Genomic DNA, 22,215 nt, shown 5'->3' on the forward strand with positions numbered 1-22,215 from the left:
ATACTGTTGACTAACCAAGTCATTACTAAATTATTTTCTGCTACCCAATTTTCAGTAATAGGCACAAGTGGATCATTTGTAATATATTTGGCCATTCTTCAAGCCCTCAAATACATCAAAACTGATCTAGGCATGTTCGCATAATTCGATTCATTCAACCGGATTGTAGTTATTTGAATAAGCTGAGAGAATTTCACATCTGAGCTCTCAGTAGTCCTCTGGACGATAGCAACTTGTGTGTTGGATTCAGCTATTAAATATCACAAACCACCACAATTCAGTACACTAGAGCGTCAATCAACCAAAAAGAAACACTTTACCCAAATTTCTATGCTTATGCAATTGAGTGAGCTCCACAACGAAGTCAATTAGGGCAATTCAACACCCAATTCATTCAATTTCTAAGCAATAGTGATCAGCTTCAGCAATTAAGACCATAAATCAACGAAAGAATGACCTAATTGCAAGAAATCAAAATGATACAGACCATATGAATGATGATGCAAGCATTAGAGTTAATGATGCAGGCAAATTTGAAAATTTCCTTCAAATTGGGATCATCAAACACTTCTAAATCCCAATAATCAATCAAATAGAAGCAGTAGTCATTAACTAAGAGGCTAAGATAGGTAGAAAAAGGGAAAAATTGAATTTTTTACCCTTCCAATCCAGAAATCTGGGAAAATCCTTCAAGGAGATTGCTGAAAATGGAGAGAAGGTCCACAAATTTGAAAGAAATCAGCCCAAGATATGGGTTACTATTGTGATACCATGAACAATATGAGATTTGGGGAGAAAATAGAAGAGAAAAAAAAGAAAAGGAGACTAGGGAGAAGAGCGGCCTTGTTGCCTTGGAGAACGTAACAGAAAACATGTCCTCCCTCTTTTTAATCAGGGTTTAAGTGATATTTCACACAAGGATAAAAATACCCTTCAATACTCAAAATTACATATCTCCTAAAATACATGCCTAAATTGAACGAAAATTGAACCGTGGATAATAAGACATTGTCTATCTAGCAACCATACTATAAGAAAAATGTAATGTAGAAAATTACCCAAATACACCTGAACTGGTATTTTAACAAGGTTATCATCTAGGAATTGGCTCTGTAAAATAGCATCCCCATCGTTATAAGACAGCAAAAAACTATCAACAGCTGTCTCAAATCAGCAAATGAATCACACAATTTAGGAAGATGTTTGATGCTTCCAATCTGTTCCTGAGATATCCTTCAATGATATGAAAACAAGTATAGCTTTCTTTTAACTTTAAGGAAGTTGGAAGGCAGGCCAAGGGAAAGGGTTGATGAATTTCCAATATGATGTCAAAGCTTCCGCTTCTGTAGAGCATTTAATGCGCAATAACTTGCTGTTGTTAGTCTTGAATTGACCTACTGGAACAGATTTTCACTAGAGGTACCTGATTAAAATCTCCTCATTAAAAGTTATTATGTAAGCATTTTGTGTGATTTACAGAAACAGCACGATAGAATAAGAAGAAGATTTGGCCACTGACATCATCCAAGAGAGATTCCTAAACATCACTATCCATTAGAATAAACCATATGTAATTCAAATCTTACCTTGCAAGGAAAAGGTACACATATCACAAACACAGATAACTTACCTTCAACAAACTTACGGTGTTGAGACCAGAAGGACACCCTTTGACTTCCTCTTTTTCAGATATACTAGTCACTTCTAGAACACCATCAGCAAGTACCAACTTTTGAAACATAACAGCCACCTGGTAAATAATGAAAAACACAAAAAGAATACTTAGAGAAACAAATTAAATTGGTTAAAACTGTTAAACTAGGGTCCAGTTCTATCCCAAAATGAATTACCAAAGTTGGGATGCCTTTTGCTAACTAATAACCACAAGTTTTTTTCTGACTTTAACCTATGTGGGACGATTAGACTCTCTGCCCATGGCAAGGCCTAAACAAATGGATAATAGGTCTAAAACATGGACAAGACAACAGGGTACAAATTGCAGAGGCATGAAATAGGCCCAATAGAACAAATTCTCAGCTATAATACCATGTTAAAGTTAGGTCTCTGTCCATCTCAAAATGATAAGCGGATATTAAACAGGGCCAAAAAGGCTTCTTTTCCCAACAAATACTTACAAAAAATTTCATAACAATAACCTATATGAGGTATTTATTCCCACCAATAAAAACTTAAAACCAACTATTATGGGCATTTTGTTTTCATCAATTTTGGAAAGTTGGGTCCAATGCCTATCCCAAAATGACTAACCATCTTAGGAAACCTCTTTCCCAACTAATAAACTCAACATATTTATTCTCGCTAATCCATGTGGGACTATTCCTTAACACTCTCCCTCATGTGTAGGCCCTCTGGACTCTTACATGTAGATAATTTGGGTGGAGGCCCACATACGAATACTTGCTCTAATACCATGTAAGGTAAACTTAACATATTTGTTCTCATTAATCCATGTGGGACTATTCCTTAACAAATTTAATTCCACATCATTCAAAAAAGTTAAAAAAAAAAAAAAACACAAAGGAAAAGAGGAAGTCGTGTGGAATAGAGAATCTCACATCAAAATCAAACACTTTGTCCCGGTTCCACTCTAATCGAAGCTCATAACCACTTTTTATTATGTAAGGGTGTAGAGCCCAAAACTTTTCAGGTCTAAATGTAGTAATTTGCAAGTATCTTTGTACACAAAATCCAAGCGTAGGGGTTTGGCAGGGTCCATAGCTGAGAAAATGAACACAATAAACAAAATGAAAAAGATAACCATATAAAAATATTTGTGATTGACATTTTCCAAATATATATATATATATATTGAAGGACAGCATCAATGGTACAACAAAGAAGCAGATCTAGCTCAAATCTTACAGCAATGGCAGAGAAAGCAGCTGATACTAAATGACAAGGATCCTTCAAAGCTAATAGATAGAAATTACCGGGAGCTCTCCATGTACTAAAAATCTTGTTTTCTGACATGATGTTAGATGATCTTCATTGATAAGAGCGCAAAAGATGGGAATCACTTGATCTCAATTTCTAGTATTGAATGAAGATCATGTCTGTTGGTTTCTATAACTAAAGCTTAAGAATGATGCATGTAAAATTTAAATGGATCCTTCCTATATCTTTTCTTATCAGTAGCAATTCAAGTTGTCAAAACATATGACATTCAAAGTAATGTGCACATATCCAGAAACTCATGGTTAAGATGCATAAGGTGCCAAGACCTTAGTTCTCTCTTTCTTTCTTTTCAAAAGTAAGTCCTTAGTTCTTTTTAAAAGCATTTGAAGGAAAAACAGAAAAAAGAATCCATAATCTGGTTTTCCAATCCCAAATACACAAACTTCATGCTCAAGTCTTCTAAAAATAAGAGAATCATTTCTGAATATAAAAATCCAAGCTCAATTCGCTGGCAATGCTAAAACACATTGATAAAGTTGCAATACAAAAATTGAGAACACCAAAAGAAAAACAGAAATTTGATTCCATCTGTTCAAATGGGACCAAAAAGTGGATAGTAATAGGTCATTGACATATCTATAACATGTGATCCTGAAACATGTATAATAATGAATGGAGTTAAAACTTGGCTGCACTAACATATTTCTATTGACTACAATCCAATTCATATTCACTATCCTCAGAAAATTAGAGACCATATGGCTCCTCAACTAAATCAATCAACAATGGAGAACAGAACATACTATTTGTTTCAAAACCTGAAACAAGTACTTGATAAGATACTTTTCAAAGTAATACAAGTCCTATAGTAAGATAAGCACAAGTGGGGGAGAGAGAGAGAGAGAGAGAGAGAGAGAGTTGGATGTACGAAATCACTCTGGAGTCCAAGTTCCCATATTTCCCTTGAAAATATCGAGTCTGGAAGCGAGTAAATGCAACACCAACTTTCAAGTCTATTTCTTGGCGAGCATCAACAGCCAATGCTTCATCCCTATTGGGCTCAACAAGGTTGTTCATAGCCTTTAAAATGTCTTTCTCGGTAACAGAAGAAAATCGAGCTCGATAAATTCTTCTTTCAACCTCTTTTTTGTCAAAACCAGTACATTCAATAACTGGAAGAAAAGAGAGAAAAAACAATATTACCTACTCAATAATTGAAACATTTGCCATTAGCAGCTTGCGTCAAAAGGAAAAGAGAAGCCAAGGACAGGTCTCCTCAACATATGGAAAAACCTAAGCACATTCTTACTTGGTAGTCAATTGTCAACAAGAAGAACCACACAAGAAAATTGGCTACTCTCCTGAAGTAATGGCACAGAGTGCAGCCCCAGTGACAAAAAAAAAACAGATAGTTCTCAAAAGTACATAAATGCAGATAGCAGCTGTGAAGATCAAAGAAGATTGACAATATAAGCCTTTCAACAAATTAATAATTGTGGAGGGCTTAATTAAATTGGCTTATCCTGGCCCTGTTGAAGAAGGGGATGCAGTGGCATTTTACCACTTCTCTAGATGTGGAGGGTGATTCACCTACTGTTATTTCTTGGCTCTCAGCCTCCGCTATTCCTGCCTGGCATCTTCAATATGTGTATGATAGAGAGCTATGGCCTCAGCTTTCTATGTTTCTTTTTTTTTTATTATTGGACTCATGTTTTACATTCAGCTAATCATCTTGCTGATCAGTTGGCTAAATCTGGTGTTCATCAGCCTTGCTCAGTAGTTGGGATTCTCTTCCCCTTGGGGCTTGAGGGCTTTCCTCTCCCTGCGCTTTGTTGTACTTGTGATTATCAATTAAATAAATTTTGCCATTTTCAAAAAAAAAAAATTGTAGAATTTTGAGAGGAAAGACTAGACTACTGCTGTGAAGAAGTAAATCAATAAGTCCATCCAAACTACTGAATGGCAAACACTCATCGCCACCAAAAAAGTTAAATATGCAAAAGAATTAGAAATGTTACACAGTATATCAAAAGCAAATAGGTGGCAATGATTTCATGACATATTGTGTCACATAGGCAAAAGTAAGAGATCATGTCTTAAATAAGTTTCTGGAAATTCTTCAGAGATAATCACCTGCATTTTTTTTTTTGTTTATGATGCAAGTGAGAATATCATTATATTAAACAGAGAAAGGGACCCCTAGGGGGAATACAAAGGAGAGAAAAGAAAAAAACTAGCAAATTAATGACAGAACTAAGTCTATGAAAAGGCCAAATGCAGTAAAAGTAAACATTATAATGAAGAAATTCCTACTGCTTTATGTGAGAATCACATCTCACTTTTCCGCTCTCGTATAAATATTAACTGTATACTAATATATACAATAGACATATACATATACTAGAGAGAGAGAGAGAGATTGATTTCAACTGCTTGCTTATGCACCAACAACTAAAAAGTCAAGGGTTAACTTTCTACACAATGATAAGTTTTGTTTTATTACACACATTCTCTAGACTATCTTGATGGATATGCAAAGACACTCTTTTCTTTATCTCCAGTCATACTCCCAATATTTTCATTTCCATTAAAATTAAGAATAAAAAAATATGAATATGATCCAGGGCCTAATCATATATACATTATAAAGAACTAAATTCTCGGAAAAACCAAGTCTGTTGATTCAATATGGAATTATGTGACATGTCCTCTTTGATTCCTTTTAAATAGTTATGTTTTACAAACACAAAAATTCTTAAACATTAAATCTAGTGTGAATGAACTCCAATAGAGTTCACAGGACAAGGATAGTTAGCTTAAAATCATAATGGAAAACAGTACCTTCATAGCATATATTTTCTCCTTCACGATCGCAGTCCAACCATAACACCAGATAGGAACAACCAGAAGCTTCATGACTCAAATGTCTGCATATATGTGCCTGTTAATTGGCGAACAAGTGATGTTTTATCAGACCATAACAAAAATAGGAACATAATGACAACTAAACTTTAACTAACCAAATGCAAAACAACAAAAATTTAGTTGATTTTGTTGCAACACCGAAACATTTTTGTATTTTCTTCTTTGTACTAAAGCCAGTTTTTTATAAATAATATTTTCTTGAGAATTGTGAAAAAATTTAGGTGAGAAGCCAGTTTTTTATAAATAATATTTTCCTGAGAATTGGGAAAAATTTTAGGTGAGAAATAAAGTAGCAGCTTTCTATAAATAATATAGAAAAATAAAACAGTCGATGACCGGTAGGTTATTTAGCCTTCTCACTATTACAAATGCGTTGACACAGCCGCAGAGAACTCGAGCCAGCTCTAGAGAATGGCTAGAAGAATAAAGTAGGTTAACCCCTATGTGGGCCCAGTCTGTTCATATCTACTGATTTATTCAAACAAGTGTCTTTTATTATATGCATTGTTTTAGTTACAATAAGAGAGAGCAAAATGTAAAGCTAAAGGAGGAGATCTCTCCCTAGTAAAGCCAAGTGAGTTGAGGAAAGTAGAAAAGTCTAGAATTGTCTACATTCGATGTATCAAGGAGTTTTAGCATAAGTCAGTAGGTGTGGGAACCATTAGTCCGACATAGGATAGAGAGCAGTATTGCTAAGTCCATTAAGTCATATATAATGTAAGCTCTTCTGAGCCTAGAATCAATCAACCAAATACAACTTTCTTATCTAGCTTCAGCTAATCCAAGTCACTAGACCAACAAAATAAATCTCAAGAGGTGGCTAACCCCCAATCAATAGGGTATCTATTGGTATGAGTCTCACCAAGTCATCCACTCCCTCAAGGAGGTCTACCCTTCATTTCCTATTTCATACCTCCAATTCAATCATCAGCCTAGTTTCCCATATTAGCCTAGTCTCCCATCCCCATTACTATAACCCGAAGTCTAATTGGATTATAGCCCAAGTCTTCAGTCTCGAGTCCCCTATGTGAGTTAGTCCTTAGTTATTGAGTCCTTTGTGTTTCTAGTCTTAGACAAGTCTAGTCTACCCTAGTCAAGTCACAGCAAGTTCTCACCAGTCCCTAAAAGTCCTCACCCATCCTTAAAGAGTCCCCACAGATCCCAAGAGTCCTCTCTAGTTCAAGAGAATCCCCATGAGTCCCAATCTTAGAGTCCTAGACCCTCTAGAACTCTATTCACGTGAGGTAAGTCTTAGTTAGGCAAGTATACTTTAGTTGGAGATTGGTAACTCCTTTATCAATTAATTTTATTTAATCTACAACTCTTAAGTCTCCCTCTTTCCTAGAGTCACTCACGTCCCTCACTTACCCAAACGAGAGTCCTTCTTCTCCTTAAAGTTTCTTCCTTTCTCCTTTAGTCAAGACTTTCTAAATATAGTTCCTTAGTTGGCAGTACTTCTAAGCAAGCCTTGTTTTCTATTCAAACACTTATATTTCCTCTCTAGAGACTTCTAACCTCTTTATAATCCTCCTACCATGTCCCTAGTCTTCCTCTGCTCTATAAAACCCTACTCCACATCCCCTAAGCCCCCATAAACCCTAACCCTAATTTCATACCCTATCGCACACCTACTTGAACCCTGATCCCAACATGCCCACAACCATACTTTCGACCCTTAAACCCTCAAACCACCTATCCTACCATCTCTCCAACTCCCTAAATTACTCAACTATAGCCTCACACCCTGCCATCTTCGTCCCTAAATCGTCCCTTAACCACAAAACCTTAATTCTGCAGTTTGTTTTATTACACTCACAGCCAGAATGGGGTGCAATGGCAACAGTGCCATCACAGTGTTTCCAAAGAGGAATAGCAGCCCCAAGTCATTATAATGCCCACCCAGGGGCAGTAGCACCTTCAGGTAACTCAGAAACACAAAACAGATAACGCGTAGCAGGAGCAAGGGCATGGGGACGCACAAACAACTATAGTGCTGGTGAGCAGCAGGCATGCGCATGCAATGTTGGCCAGGCGTTTGGGCTAGCATGGCGGAGATGTCTAGGCACGCATACATGTTTTGGGGGAGGGGGAGCTGGCTATTCAGTTTGAAATTTGAGTTTGGGGCCTATCCAAATGGATATGGATAGGGCTTCTGGGATGATATAGGCATGCTTAATAATGCCATATTTGAATTTGAATAAAGTAGAGATTGCCTTGCTTAGGTGGCAAAATCTCATAGGTTAGGGTACGATAAAGGGATAAGTGGGTTTATCTCTATTTTGCCAATAAATAGGCTTTGTAAACTGATGTTAAACATCTCATTTTCGAGCAAACAATTTCCCACCACACTCAAGGCTGAGTTTCTCTTCGTTTTACTTTGTTTCTTCTTGAACGGGAGGCTAACTAGCCTAATTTTTGTCTAAGTAAGCTAGGCCGTACGTTGAGGTTCTAGGAGTGATTGTTCGCTCAATCTAGCAGCGTGACACCTAGCTTCTAAAAGCTTTGCATGTAGGCGGGAATGTAAAACTAACAATCAAACAAATAGCCATGTAAGAGGTCAAGCAGCAACTTTCTCCATCAGCATGGCCACACCATTTTTCTTCTCTTTTTTGGGAAATAAGCTACATCAATAAGCACCTCTACACACACACACACACACACACACCTCCAAAAACAAGAACATGGACATGGCTGAAGTCAAGATCATACCACATATGGCCACTAAGCCAAGTGCTTCAGTTTTGTTTAAACCTTAAATTTTTCTTTTGATGCATAAAAAATAAAAAATTTCACTTGGTATTGTTGAATAGTTACATATTTTTTTCTCAGATTTCATAAGTGTTGTTTAAATAGTACCTAATATGTATAGTCAGTTACACTACTGCTCCACTATCATCTTACATTTGTTTTCTCCTTTGTAAGATTATCACTCTTCTAGTCTTTCCTCACAGCTTCATCCTTTTTTTTTCTTATATGTACCACTTCATCTTTTAAGCCCTCCAATAGTTTTATTGATAGTCCAGTAACTGGCATCACATGATCCTTCTCTCGGGGACTATTAGATCTCCATCCGACATGTCCAAACCATCCCGAAGAACTCATTCTTACTTCATTGTGTCACTCTATGCATATTCGAGTATATGCGCCCCTAACTTTAATTTTTCTAGTTTTGTAACAAATCCATCTCAATCTCATCTCCACCAACTTCATCTTCTCATCTTGAAGGGTTTTCTTCATCAAATATGACCACCCTAATCTAATAGACAGCATGTCCACTTTTACTGTCATGCATTCATTGTACAATTTAAATCCTATTGAATTTCCCATTCATGTTAAATAATAAAACCTAGAAAACTAAAAGATTATCTTTGGGTTATAACTTGGCCCTCAATCCTTCCCAAAAACAGAGCAGGCTCAATAGAAAATTTCTATTGATACAGAATTTGGCTGATTTGAAAAGGAAAAGAACATTCCAGAATACTCAGAAATCCACAGGAGGAGTAATAGAAGCCACTCTTCACTAATCCCAAGGTCAGTAATAAGAAGAAACTGGCTGTTGGGATCATTCCCCTCTTCAAGTAGCTCTTTGCTGTGCAATCCAAACCCCCTCTTAACCACACACACACACTGATAGGATTGATCAAAATGAACTTTGACTGGGAGCTCACTGGGGAACCCCAGTGATAATGGAGGTGGAGGAATACTAAACCATAGTGAAGAACACACCCTCCTAGCCTACTCTGGATAAGCTAGAACTATTGACTTGATTGAAGCAGATAGTGGAGCTCTCCTCACAGATCTCAAGTAGCTGTCCCGGTCCTTTCCCAGGCCACTGATCATAGAAGGAGACTCTGCCCCGATCATCAATTGAACATCCAAGCAACGCAGTTCCCCATGGAGGCTCAGACATGTATTTGATGATATCAACCTTATGTTATGTGCTCCTTGGCCTGTATTCTAGCAGCATACGCCCTGAGCTGCCAATAGTGCCTCGGATCAGCTTGCAAAGCAGAGCGCAGCATGCCCCTCTCTTGTCTCTGGGAATGCTCTTCTCCTTGATATTGTATCTTGAGGCTTGTCCTCTTCATTACTATGTTTCATTCTTTGTTTGTTAACAAAATTCTCGTAAAAGTTCAAAAAAAAAAAAAACTGCAAATGGTTTATTTTCTCATGGTTTTGTTCAATAAAATGTAACTCAGATTCAAGTGGTCATGTGATTAAACTTACGACTGCTCAAATTATTCACTGTAGAGAGATCAAAAACATCAGACTGCCTAACTTTTCCTCTTATTATCTCTCTTTGTCATTCTTATAATATCTATTATAAGTGTATGTAATCCAACCTCCTGTTCCCTCCAAGTAAAGGAAGACTAAACTGTTGCAAATAACTTGTCTGAAGAGCATCCTCTCCTCCGTGGAGGCTCCTTAGCTACTGTGAGATTGTGAACCATTGTGACCCCCGCACCTGACGAGTGTAAAGAAATTAGCAGACACATAAGGCCAAAAAAATGGATTCGCATGCACCTTGGAAGTTGTGATTCAACAAAACCTGGGCTTCATGCTATTCCATGTGGTTAGAAGATTTTTTGGCAATCTTTCGATTATCCTTTAGTCATTGAGGGTTCTCAGGTAGTTGTGGGTTGGTTCTTTTCAGCAACAGCTCCTCCTTCACAGTTTTGGAATCTATATGATGAAGTTTTAACTCTTTGTGACAGCCTTCAACTCTCGTGATCTCACATAGTTCAGAATGGGAATGGTACGGTTGATTCATTGGCTCATATGGGTGTTAGTTTGCCAGCACTTATGCAAAGTGACATTTATCATTTTGACCCAGTGACTATTTCATCGTTTGATTGTTCGTTTTCTTACATATTTTATGAAAGATTTTATTTTTTTATTTTTTTCTTTGTTGGCCTGATGTCCTAGCTGGTGTCTTGCCAGCTATCTTAAACTCTTGTTCTCTTCTTGGTGTCTTGCCAGCTATTGTGAACTCTTGTTCTCTTCTTTTCTTCTCACTTTAATATAATTCTCTTTATTCCAAAAAAAAGGATTCCCTTGTAATCTTGTTGAAAAGGCAGAGACCCAATCTTTAGAAATGAAAAACACAATTTTCGTTATTCTCAGTAAAATAATAGATCTTTTACCATGCTATCAGTAATGGGAAACTGAAAAAGTATGGCAAGCATGGTGTGTTTGCCACCAAAATGGATCGCTGGAAAGCAGTCAATAAGAGAGTGGCAAATATTTTGGCCTTGTAACATTGAATTAGTTAATTTTTAGAACAAATTTCCTTTATATACATTTAGCAAACAATATTTGAAAAAAAATGAATCTACTAAATTTGGTCATCATATACTAAAGATGAGGAATAGTAATGTAATTCATTTTTTTGAAAAAGACCATGTCCAACTAAACCAAAGCAGTTCTCAAACTTAAGTAAAATGGTGATATTCTTTCCTCGTGTGTTGGTCCTCTCGGTCAATCAGATTCTACAAGAGTTGAACTTCAAGCTTTGAGAAATGGTCTGAAAATTTTCCATGAGTGTTTTTCAAGGGCCTTGGGTTTAATGCAAGAAAGATCCTCTTGAGCATCATCAATTCTGTTTTGGTGAAATTCAAGATTTGTCGAAAAATGTTGTTTTGTAATTGGTTTCTTATTCCTAGATTACCAAATTCTTGTTGTTGATTCTCTAGCCAGAGAGGGGGTTACCCTCCAATCCCTCATTGTAAGGGGTCCCCTTCCTTGATTTTGTTTGTTGATTGTTGTTTACCTTTGGGCTTAATGAAAACATGTCTTTTTCTCACAAAAAAAAAAGTTTAATTTTCAAAAACTAACAGTTTACACTTATTCCAATAAAGCCATAAAGCAGTACCTTTGGGTTTGATTCGGTCTTCACAATTGGAGCCTGGAAAAGATCCAGTGGATCAGTTGCTTCCCAATTTTGATAGGCCGGTGGAAAATCTACACTGGATTTGAATGTATAGAGATAATCAAGAAAATTCACAATAAGTTTTACAAGGTTCCGAATGAATAGAATGGCAAAGTCTACAAGTATGAAGCATTAAGATACTTCCCAATTTTGATAGGCCAAAGGAAAATCCACACTGGTTTGAATGGATGTGAAAACCAAAAAAATGTTAATTCAGAAAATCCACAATAAGTTTCACTAGTAAACAGAACATTGAGAATGGTAAAGTCTGCAAGTGTTGAGCATTAAGATACTTCCACACTCTGCACAATGAACAAATAACCTAAGTGGCTGCACTTACTTGTTAAAATTTTGACCAAATCAAAACATGAGAATGGCTTAAGGATCTGAAAAGGTAAAATTCAGACTTATCATCATTAAAGGCCTATCCCCCACTCTGATGAGCTATGTCTATACCTTCCTTTATTGTAATATATTATTTGCTAGGTTGATTGTTGAGTAGGTTATGTAGGACATACCTCTATGTGGAAGAAATAGCTAAAGAATATGAATAAAAAAAACATCATCCACAACAATTAAAAGTATATGAAGACGGAAGAAGAACAGATAAGAGGAAAATCGAAACAAAGTAGCGACATTTCAGTATTCTTTAATTTCAGAAAGTTTTTCATGTTCTTTATTTTTTATTTTTGGTAAATTCAACAACTATCCACTTTTAGTAGTTGCTTAGTTTGTGCAGCCTCCCATTAGTAGAATTTGTCTGTCGAGAAAGTCTTGAGTTGGTAAGGCTACTTTATCCTTGTTGCTAATTGTTCATAGAAAGTCTAAAGTTGGTTATTTAAATGTAAAGTCAACTTCTACTCTTTAAACTTGGAAACCAGAATTTCAAAGTTAAGACATTAATGACTGGATAATCCATATTCCAATCTTGTCCCTCAATTCGGTTTTATAAGTTTGCTATAAGGGACCTTTTAAAATCTTCCTTCACAACATCCATCACTTAATTCGACCTTCCTTTATATTCTGTAGGTTCATCAATTGACATAAATAACACCCTTTAATATGAGAGTCAGAGCCATGAACCGAAAATATGGTCAGGATTCTTCTAAATTCAAACCTCTGGTGTCTATGCATGACATTATTAAATTTGTATAAATTATGATAAATCCCATACCAGCCAGTGCCATAACAGCTCAAGTTTGTCACAGAAAATAATTCCGGAATATATGGTTCCCGAGGATATCTAGACAACATATGATTCTAAAGATAATGCAAATATGAATCACAGTTTTCATCTCTGGTGGAGTATACTTTATTAAAAAGAGCCTAATGTCAATTACAAGATATTCAGAAAATGGAAAACATTAAATATGTTAAAATACTGATGTAGGGGTATATTGGTGATTTCACATACTCATATATCTCTCATAAAGATGCAGTAAGCTAGAGTTCATATTAGGACTCTAGTTTTTCAATTTTCATTGAATTTTGATTTGTATTTGGGAAGTTATGAGAGATTTTGTAATGAGGGGCAGAAATGTCCTTTCAATGTAATTTTCACTGAAGCATTTTTATTAGAAGGAGAGGGCTCGATTTCTAAGCCCTCAATCAACTCAGCCTCTCTTGCTGCTTCTCCTCTCTCATCTCCTTCCTTTCTCCCTCGATTCTTCTTTCTCCTATTTCAATCTTACATCTTTACATGGTACGAGAGCAATATACGTCGATCTTGTGAGGTTCTTCTACACTTTTTTTGGTTCCCTACACGATTTTTTTATCCCTACAAAAGGTGTCTCCAAATAGTTAATTCGACTGGTGAGGTAAAAATCGGATCTTTCCCACTTTTTTTCTACCATAACTATCTGGTTGATGGCCTGTGGTGCTAATTAAGCAGTTTCTTATGTTTTATTGCCACTAGAGGATCTTCTATTGGTTTTATGCTCAACCCATGCCTGTGTCACCTATACTATGTTGCGTCATTTATTAGATGTCTGCATCAGCCCTATTTGTTGATGTTCAGAATAAGATTTGAGTTGATTTCTAGTGAAATTAAAGATTGTGGTTGTTCTTGTCCATAGTGACTATTGTGTTTGTGCCCTAATTGAAGTGTGGACCCTACTTTACAAGCAAAGGGTGGAGTTTGTCCAAATTAATATTTTGGATTAAGTACGTCACTTTGGCTATAGTTGCAGTATATTTAGAAGATTTATGAAAAAAAGTGAACTTTAGGGTTTTGGAGAAGGAGAGACAAAGAGTTTTGGATTAAGTACATCACTTTGGCTATAGTTGCAGTATATTTAGAAGATTTATGAAAAAAAGTGAACTTTAGGGTTTTGGAGAAGGAGAGACAAAGAGAAAGAAATCAGAGTTCTGGAATGACTCTGTGTGGGAGTCGAGTTTGACCTCCAGGGCAATTATAGAGTCCTGAAAATTAATTACAAAAATGCCCCTAATCACTTAAAAACACTTAAACCCTAGTCTCCTTACATACTCATTCAAATTACATGAAACTTAAACTAGAGATAAAACTAAACACGTGGAATAGGTTAAGGTAGCTGCTGGACTTTGCAGGAAGTGTAAAATGACAAAATTGCACTTCTATAGATTTTCTTACACTACTCCTCAAACTAGAGCATATATATCCACAAAGCCCAGCTTGATGCATAACACACTAAATTCATGTTTGCCTAGTGCTTTAGTAAACATATCTCCAATCTGATCACCATGCCGCACATAGGGGGGTGATGACTTCATTTTTCATCACAGCATCTCGAATGAAGTGACAGACAACTTCAATGTGTTTTGTCCATTTATGAGACACGGGGTTTCCTACAATGAATATGGCAGCTTGATTGTTACAATACATAGTCATCGACCCTTCCTGTTGTAGTTTCAATTCTCTGACTACGGACCTTACTCACATTAGTTCACCGAATGTATGAGCTATCGCTCTATACTCAGCTTTAGCACTGGAATGAGCAACAACATTTTGTTTCTTACTTTTCTAGCTTGTTTCAAAAACTTGTAACCAAAAGTCATTTACTAATATTTTACTCAATCCTGCAACTAATCAGCTTAAGAGTAAGCTTCTAAGGCTAATATGGGCCATCTAAATCACACCCTAGTGAATAAGGAGCTGAGAATGTCAATGGACCACAAAAAAAATCAAAAATTTAGTCGCGTAATACTTTTCCTTAGTCACACAGTCTTATTTCATGTTATAACAATATTAAGAAACTAGCAAACCTACACTAACCATTGGAAATGTATCCAATGAAAATCTAGCAGGAATGAAATTGAAAACTTAACTATCACTTAAACTCTATGGCATACTATACACTACATGGTAAATAAATGCTTCGAATTTTTTAAAACACTCTTAGTAGTTATATAACCAATCGAATAAACAACGCACAATGAACAAGTTGACCTGAAACAATCTAGAAGTATCTTGAGAAAACAGGATAGCCTCTTTTTTATAGTTCAAAAATGGATAAATATTTCAAATTTGATATAGAAGTGGCAACACAGCTAGGTTTAAATCTTCATTTCTGTAAAACCATCGCTGATTTCCTCAGACAAAATTTCTTCCTTCCCTTTCCTTAGGCTCAGTAAGGTCACGTGGAAAGTTTGTGTATCCATGATTCTTCGGCATTGTTGGAAGGAGAGGAACAGCAGAATTTTCTCCAATAAAAGTGCCTTGATGAGAGGCGTGATTGAGAATATTATTCATGCATACATCTCATGGCCGGGTTTGATGGCCAGTTTTTAAGGAATTTCCTGGTGCAGTGATCTGTAGACATTGGTTGACCTTTGTTAACCTCTCCACTCATTGTCATGTTCCTCTGCTAGGGCGCTGTGATGGCAATTTCAGAAATTCTAAGGGCAATGTAATTCTTCATTCTCCGGTCCTCTAGGCGTCATTGATTCGAATGGAAACCAAGCATAAAGCCTTGTAACTGGCTTTTAGATTTTCACAGAGAATTTCTCACATCACTTCATCACTTTATTTTTTCAGAAAGGGGCACATTCATTTAAGCCTGAAGGCAGAAACTACACAGCAGAGGAGAGGGGGTCCCTTACACTCAGAGATTGGTGGGAGACCCTCACTCTAAAAAGCAAGTCAGCCAACAATTAGCTGATCTCAATACATGGCTCCAACAAATTACATTATTAGTAAGATCTAAAGCTTCACCAAAAAGCCCCCCCCGAAGCCTCCAAGGGTGAAGTTTCTTCTGGCTGCACCAGCAGATAACCACAACAAAGTCACCTTCCACAATAAGGTGGCCCATGCAACCTATCCTTCAAAATTCTCAAACCATGAACTAAGGCCAAAAACTCAGCAAACATGGAACCAGCTACACCTAATAGACCAAAGAAGGAAACAAAATTGAGCGGTCCCTAGCTCTAAAGCCTCCCCAAATCCCGTTGGCCTAGAGTTCCTGAGGGAACTCCAATCAAAGTTGAGTTTGATGCAAACTGTGGAAGGGGGAATCCGTTGCTGCAGGGGATGAAACGCTTAGTGACCTGCTTCCAATTCTCCTTCAAGCAGGCCCCATCAAATTGCTTGAATTCCTTAAAAGTGCAGACCCAGGAGATATCACTATTCTGAATTCAGTAGGAGGTGGCTGCCAGAGAAGTGGAACACCCTTGGAAGTGACTCTAATTATGCTCAAGGGAGATCATCCAAGGAATAAAAGCAAGGCATGCATTAAGCATGAGCTTGCCCAGCTTAGGCAAGGCAAGACCAAGGGACAGAACAACAAGATCAGAGAAAGTAGCAGGGATACAGAAACTGAAGAAAGTCAACCAAATCACTCAAGCGAAAAGGGCAAAGAACCAGAAGGTGATCAATGCATTCAATGACAAAGGCCAGGAGGATGCTTGTCACGGTTGGCCCAACTAATGACAATAGCTGAATCCTCAACAACAAGGGGAGAAGGGGTGGGGGTGGGAGATCTCTTCGTGTAGAGTCAGAGGCCTCGAAGGAGGGCTCCCAACTCAGCCACAATAGCATCATACTGGGTAATTTATTTTGTTCTTTTTGTTTCTTTCATAATAAAATTTGTGACATTCAAGAAAATGAATAAATGGTAACAACAACAACAACAACAATAAAAACAATATTAAAAAAATATTAGCATAAATAATAATGAGGAAAGAGGATCTATAAAACTTTTGAGACCTGAAAACATGTCCAATGACAGATGTTACTTTAAAATGTGCACGGCTACCCAAAAAAGTTCCATCAAATTCATGGACTTCCGTACTACCCCGCCTAGTAGACATCTGTGACATGAAAAAGAAATATTACATGTCAAAAGCATCAATACAGTAAACAGGATGTCAACTAATAACAGATTAAAGAGACCAATACTATGAGGGGTCCACAGGTTTTACTCAGATCTGCAATGAATAAAAATATTTTTTTAGAGAATAAGGAGAACTCCATTAACAGAGAAGAAATACAAGATTACAAAATACAACAAGACAAACAACAGAAAGACAACAAGGCCAAAACACAAAATGAACCCACAAAACAAAATAACCCCTAGCCAGAAAGAAAAACGTTGTAAAAAATAATTGGATCAGCTAGTATCTATTCGATAAGTACAACTCTCAGCCATGAGTGAGAGAAGCATCCCTTCTTGCAATATTATCTACCAATCCATTTGCATTTCTAATATTGTGTGCCAAAACAATTGAAGATCTTGGACTAAATCCAGAACTTCATAGCGCATGGACCAAGACCTCCATGGTGGACTTCATGTAGATGAAAACCACCTATTGACCACTGCCAACCGACCTTCAGTAATAAGTGAAGAACCAAAGTTCAGCCTGTAAAATCTTCAACCCACAATGGGATGCACAAAGCTTGGCGTCAACAGAATCACAAATCCCAAAGAGACCAGAATATACCCGAAAGACCTGTCTCGAATGGATCTGTAGGATACCCCTACCCTCAGCAAGCGCTGGATTCCCGCGGGAACTCTCATCGAAGAAGCAACACCACTGAGGGTGGCTGCCATGGACAAACTCTATACACCCGGAATCTACAAAAGCAACCATCTCTAGTCAATGAGATCTTAAAACAGCACTGGTGAACTGCTGAAAAGATGGAAGCTTACTAAGCAAGAAGTGTGTGTAGTTATTATACACTCTATGACTCCTCCAATGGAGTGAGGACAGTTTTCAAAAATTCTGGCACTATGTTTCTCCGACAAAACCCAAACGGTTGCACAAAAAGCCATCTGCCATAACTCTTTCTGATGCCTAGATAAAGATCTTGCAAATTTTTGAACAAGTTGGTGAAAGAGCTTGGAACACAAAAAAAGAGGCCAAATTTCTTCAGCATGACATCACACTCAGCAAAGACAAATTGGAAATGCACAAAATACAATCTACTGACTCATCTACCCAAAGACAAAACTTCCACCGGCTAGCCTGGATAATATGATCTCTATGACGTAGTTGATCAGCATAATGATCCTGACCTAAGAGACACAACACCTGCAATGCTTGACCTTAGGTCGGGCTGGAGATTTCCAAGCTAAAACTGAAGAAAGATGGGCTTTGGACAGTAGAACCAAAAAAAATGCGCATAAAAAAAGAAGATTGTGTAACACCCTGAAGTACTATGCAGCGAAGTAATCTGGTCATCTCCTCCCCCATGCATGTAATGGAACTCTAACAAAGCTACCAACTTAGATACCTCGCCTCTTTCATTCTAACGCAGTTTCCTTCAAAAGTGCAAATTCCAACAACCATTCCAAACATTAATCCAACAGAAACTCTTTTTTAAGTTTTTTTTTTATTCACATAAGAAAAATTAGGGCAGTAAGCAAGTAATAATCCGATAAAGCCAACTCCAATTACATTATTTACCTGATTTATTGACCAAAATGATATTTTTCTTCGAAACCTCAGTACAAAATGTCAGACAAAGCGTAGAATGAGCAATCAGGTAATATTCACAACGCAAATTTGAATGAATAAATCAATTCCTATTTTTTTGAAATACTTGAATTTAATATGTTTAAATCATACAATCAGAAATTATTCTTGAGCTTATTCCTCATTAAGTCACAATAGTTACTCTCACCAATCTGTTTCCATTAGTACAGTGTTCATTTCCGTGTCCTTGTTCAAGAGCAGAATGAGTATGACAACCAGGATGTGGGCATCTTGGCAAGACGTCTCCATCAACGCAAGACATTGCAGATTTTTAGGGGCCGAACAACATGTCCCCCAATATAAAGAGGCATTACCAGGGGTGCCTCGGCCAATATGTTTAAGATTTTTAGCCACCCAACACGTCTTGGAAAAACAACAGCACTACTGAATATTGCCTCGGGAAAAAATTGTTTCTGTAGCGAATTCAAAGGTCCAGTAGAAAAGATAAATTCTAAAACTACAACTAGAACTTAATCTCACAAGCTCGTAAAAGATAGCCCCCACAACTAAAGGTCCGTCCAGCACCACAAACAAAGTGATTACGCTTCAATTCATAAGTACCAACTTCATATCCAAAAAAAAAGTGTAAAAAAAAGTACCAACTTTCCAGTGGAATTCACCAAATGACTATTTTCTGTTAACCATCGGAACTAGAAAAAAAGATCCAAAAGATTCAACTTTCGTCACTAAATATGATACTTTTCATTTTTCTGTATACGAACTTACACGACCACCCGAAAGAGCGGATGCAAGAGAAAGAGCGATACTGGGTTTCTCAGCGACCTGAAACAAAATGTGTGAACATGAAAATGAAAATAATCGAGGAACGTCCAATAAAAAAATTCGGAACAGTGGGTGTGGCGAATCACCATCAGGACTTTCGGCGCCATTTTGCCAGTGCAACGGAAGGTGAGGCCGGAAATGGAGTCTCTCAATACTTTTACTCGGCAAGGTTTCTGGACTCAGGTGCATCCGCTAAGCACGAAGGAGTGAGATGAAGCCGACCCAATGATCCAAAAATGCAGTCCTCATAGGCACAGTTTATACTATACTCCCCGACGGTTATCGGACTCGGCCATGACGTTACCGACTCGTAGGGATATCCGCTTCCTCTTAGAAAGAAGAGCAAAACGTCGTTAAAAAATTAAAATCATAAATCAGAGAAATTAACCCTTGAATTCAGAGTTGAATAGCCATCATGCTCAAGCGTATGTATTCTAGCTAGACCGATGGTGGGGTCCTAATCGATTGGTTCTTTGAGGCAATTAACAAGCAAGAGGAGAAGCCTTTCTTCTCTAACTCAATGGAGGTATTGGATTGTTCTATGGGGGGGCTAGTAAATTTGAAGGACGAGAAGAACTTCAACGGCATAATGTCCTTCAACACTTGAAGTTGTTAGTGGAGAGCAAATGAAGCTTCGTCTCGATGCAGGGGATAAAAGAGTCCATCTCTATGGTTTAATTTTCTTCATATCGAAGAATGCCTTGTTCGATCTTCTTAGAGTTGAAGGACGCGCGACGCTGACTTTTTTCCCTCTCTCTCCTCGCACCCCCCCCCCCCTCATGCGTCGTCATTTCTCGTTTTTTCTTCCTCTCTCCCGCCTCCCTCTCTTGTCTCCCTGCGCCCCCGATGTTCTGCTACCGTAAAATTGATCTGATTTTCGTCTCCTGCCATTGTCTCAGCTCCCTCTCGTCTCCGGCCTCATCTCTCGGTTTTCTGTCAGCCTCACCCTCTCTCTCGCACCCCCTCTCTCGTTTCCGTGACTCCCTCTCTTCTCTCAGACTCGCTCTCTCTCACTTCTCTCTCTCTTATCCCTCTCGACCTCCCTTTCTTCTCTGTCTTCTCCCTTTCGGCCTCCCACTCCCTTCTCTCTCTGGCTATTCTCCTTTTCCCCGAAAATACCTTTCGATTTCTTTCGATTTCCCCATTTCCATTTCGATTTTGGACATTTGGGCATCGATTGCTTAATTTCTACTTCGATTAGGCATCGATTTTCCCATTCGGCATCGATTTCACGCTTCGGCTTTAGTTTTCCCCAAATTTCAGAAGGTATGCCTAAACCCTATTTTTTTCATTAAAATAATATTTTATTTTATTTAAATTTATTTTCAGTGCCTAATTGGGGGTTATTTGTGCATAATTGTGGGATTTAGGGTTACGGTTTAGGGTCTAAATTCTTGATTCGTGTTAGGGATTATTTTTAGGGTTTGGTTCTCGGTATTTAAGGGTCCTGTAATTAGGGTTTAGGGTTTAGGGTTTAGAGTTAAGGATTTAGGGTATTTTAGGGATTAGGGTTTTTAAGGTTTTGGGGGGTTTGTGTTTTTAAGCTCTAGGTTTTTTTGGGTTTAGGTATGGAATTAGGGTGTAAGGTTTAGGGTTTAGAGTTTTTAAGGTATTAAGTTCTGGAATTAGTGTTTAGGGTTTGATGGTTTAGGGTTTTTAAGGTTTTGGGGTTTTGTGTTTTTAAGCTCTAGGGTTTTTTGGGTTTAGGGTCTAAAATTATGGTGTAGGGTTTAGGGTTTAGGGCTTCTAAGGTTTAGGGTACTATGTTATGGAATTAGTGTTTAGGGTTCAGAGTTTAGTAGGTGATAGGGTTTGACTTTAGGGTTGGATGGTTTATGGTTTAGGTTTTATTAGGGGTTTTTTAGTCTAATTCAAACAGGGCTAAGTCGCCTACACGAACGTTTATTAGCCAACGAAACCCGACCCCCATCACTAACGAGGTATAGTTCGTAGTGACTGCGAAGTTATATGGGGCTCTACCAGGGGTGTTCCGTAAATTTGGACTTGATGTGTGTGTTTTCTCATTGTTTAGTGTATATGCAGTAGTGAAAATAGTTTAATTAATTTTGAAATGTTTTAGAATGTTGTTGAGGATTTTTTAAGTGTTATGGAATGTTTTTTGCTATGTGGTGAGGAGATTCGGGTGTTATATGTATCCACCACATGGTCTTTTTTGTGGTTTCGATTTAACCATTTGGCTTTGATTTTCCTCAAATTTCATAATGTAAGTCTAAACCCTGTTTTTTTTTTTATTAATTTAGTGTTGTATTTGATTTGCCTTATAGACAGCTATTTGTGATTGATATATCCTACTTTTGATATTATTGAGAACTTGTTGACCAATGCCATTTCAACCACTGTTTGTAAGATTTTGTTTTCCAATCTTATTTTTTTGGAGTAAGAGACTTTTGAGTCCGGAGGCTTGCTTGAGAATGTCTCAGCAGGGCAATATTTATATCCCTATTCAGAATTTTTAGATTGTTAAAAGTAAACTAGTAAAGAATTAACTCTTTTTTCTTTTACCATAATCATGGATTTATTCTGGATGTTCTTACTTGCAGGTCAGGGCAATGCGGATGATGTAACAATTGCAGTATTGAAGGAGTTGCCTCCTATACAAGAGAAAGATTAATCAAGGGGAAGATTTGGAGATCAGTTCATAGGGGGAAATGGGCGAGGAAGAACTAGCATGAAGAGAAACAACTATAGTT

The 22,215-nt window shown here is 37.4% G+C and overlaps 1 protein-coding gene across 1 annotated transcript in view; it reads right to left on the bottom strand.

Annotated features, from left to right (window-relative positions):
• The window catches only part of LOC137962772 (DNA topoisomerase 3-beta), a 28,939-nt gene extending 9,184 nt beyond the window's left edge, over positions 1-19,755 (bottom strand). The window contains exons 1-8 of the mRNA XM_068809840.1: positions 19,591-19,755; positions 19,448-19,504; positions 16,953-17,056; positions 11,714-11,807; positions 5,758-5,857; positions 3,845-4,088; positions 2,577-2,739; positions 1,631-1,750 (exon numbers count right to left, since the gene is read on the bottom strand). Coding sequence (XP_068665941.1) covers positions 1,631-1,750; positions 2,577-2,739; positions 3,845-4,088; positions 5,758-5,857; positions 11,714-11,807; positions 16,953-17,056; positions 19,448-19,504; positions 19,591-19,611 — 903 coding nt within the window. The 5' untranslated portion in view covers positions 19,612-19,755. The remainder of the gene's footprint in view (positions 1-1,630; positions 1,751-2,576; positions 2,740-3,844; positions 4,089-5,757; positions 5,858-11,713; positions 11,808-16,952; positions 17,057-19,447; positions 19,505-19,590) is intronic.
• Between the last annotated feature and the right edge of the window lie 2,460 nt (positions 19,756-22,215).

This window comes from Aristolochia californica, unplaced genomic scaffold, assembly GCF_029961685.1.
Source record: "Aristolochia californica isolate CCGP_79_NKW_82.1479 unplaced genomic scaffold, dmAriCali1.0.hap1 SCAF_1, whole genome shotgun sequence".
NCBI lineage: Eukaryota > Viridiplantae > Streptophyta > Magnoliopsida > Piperales > Aristolochiaceae > Aristolochia > Aristolochia californica.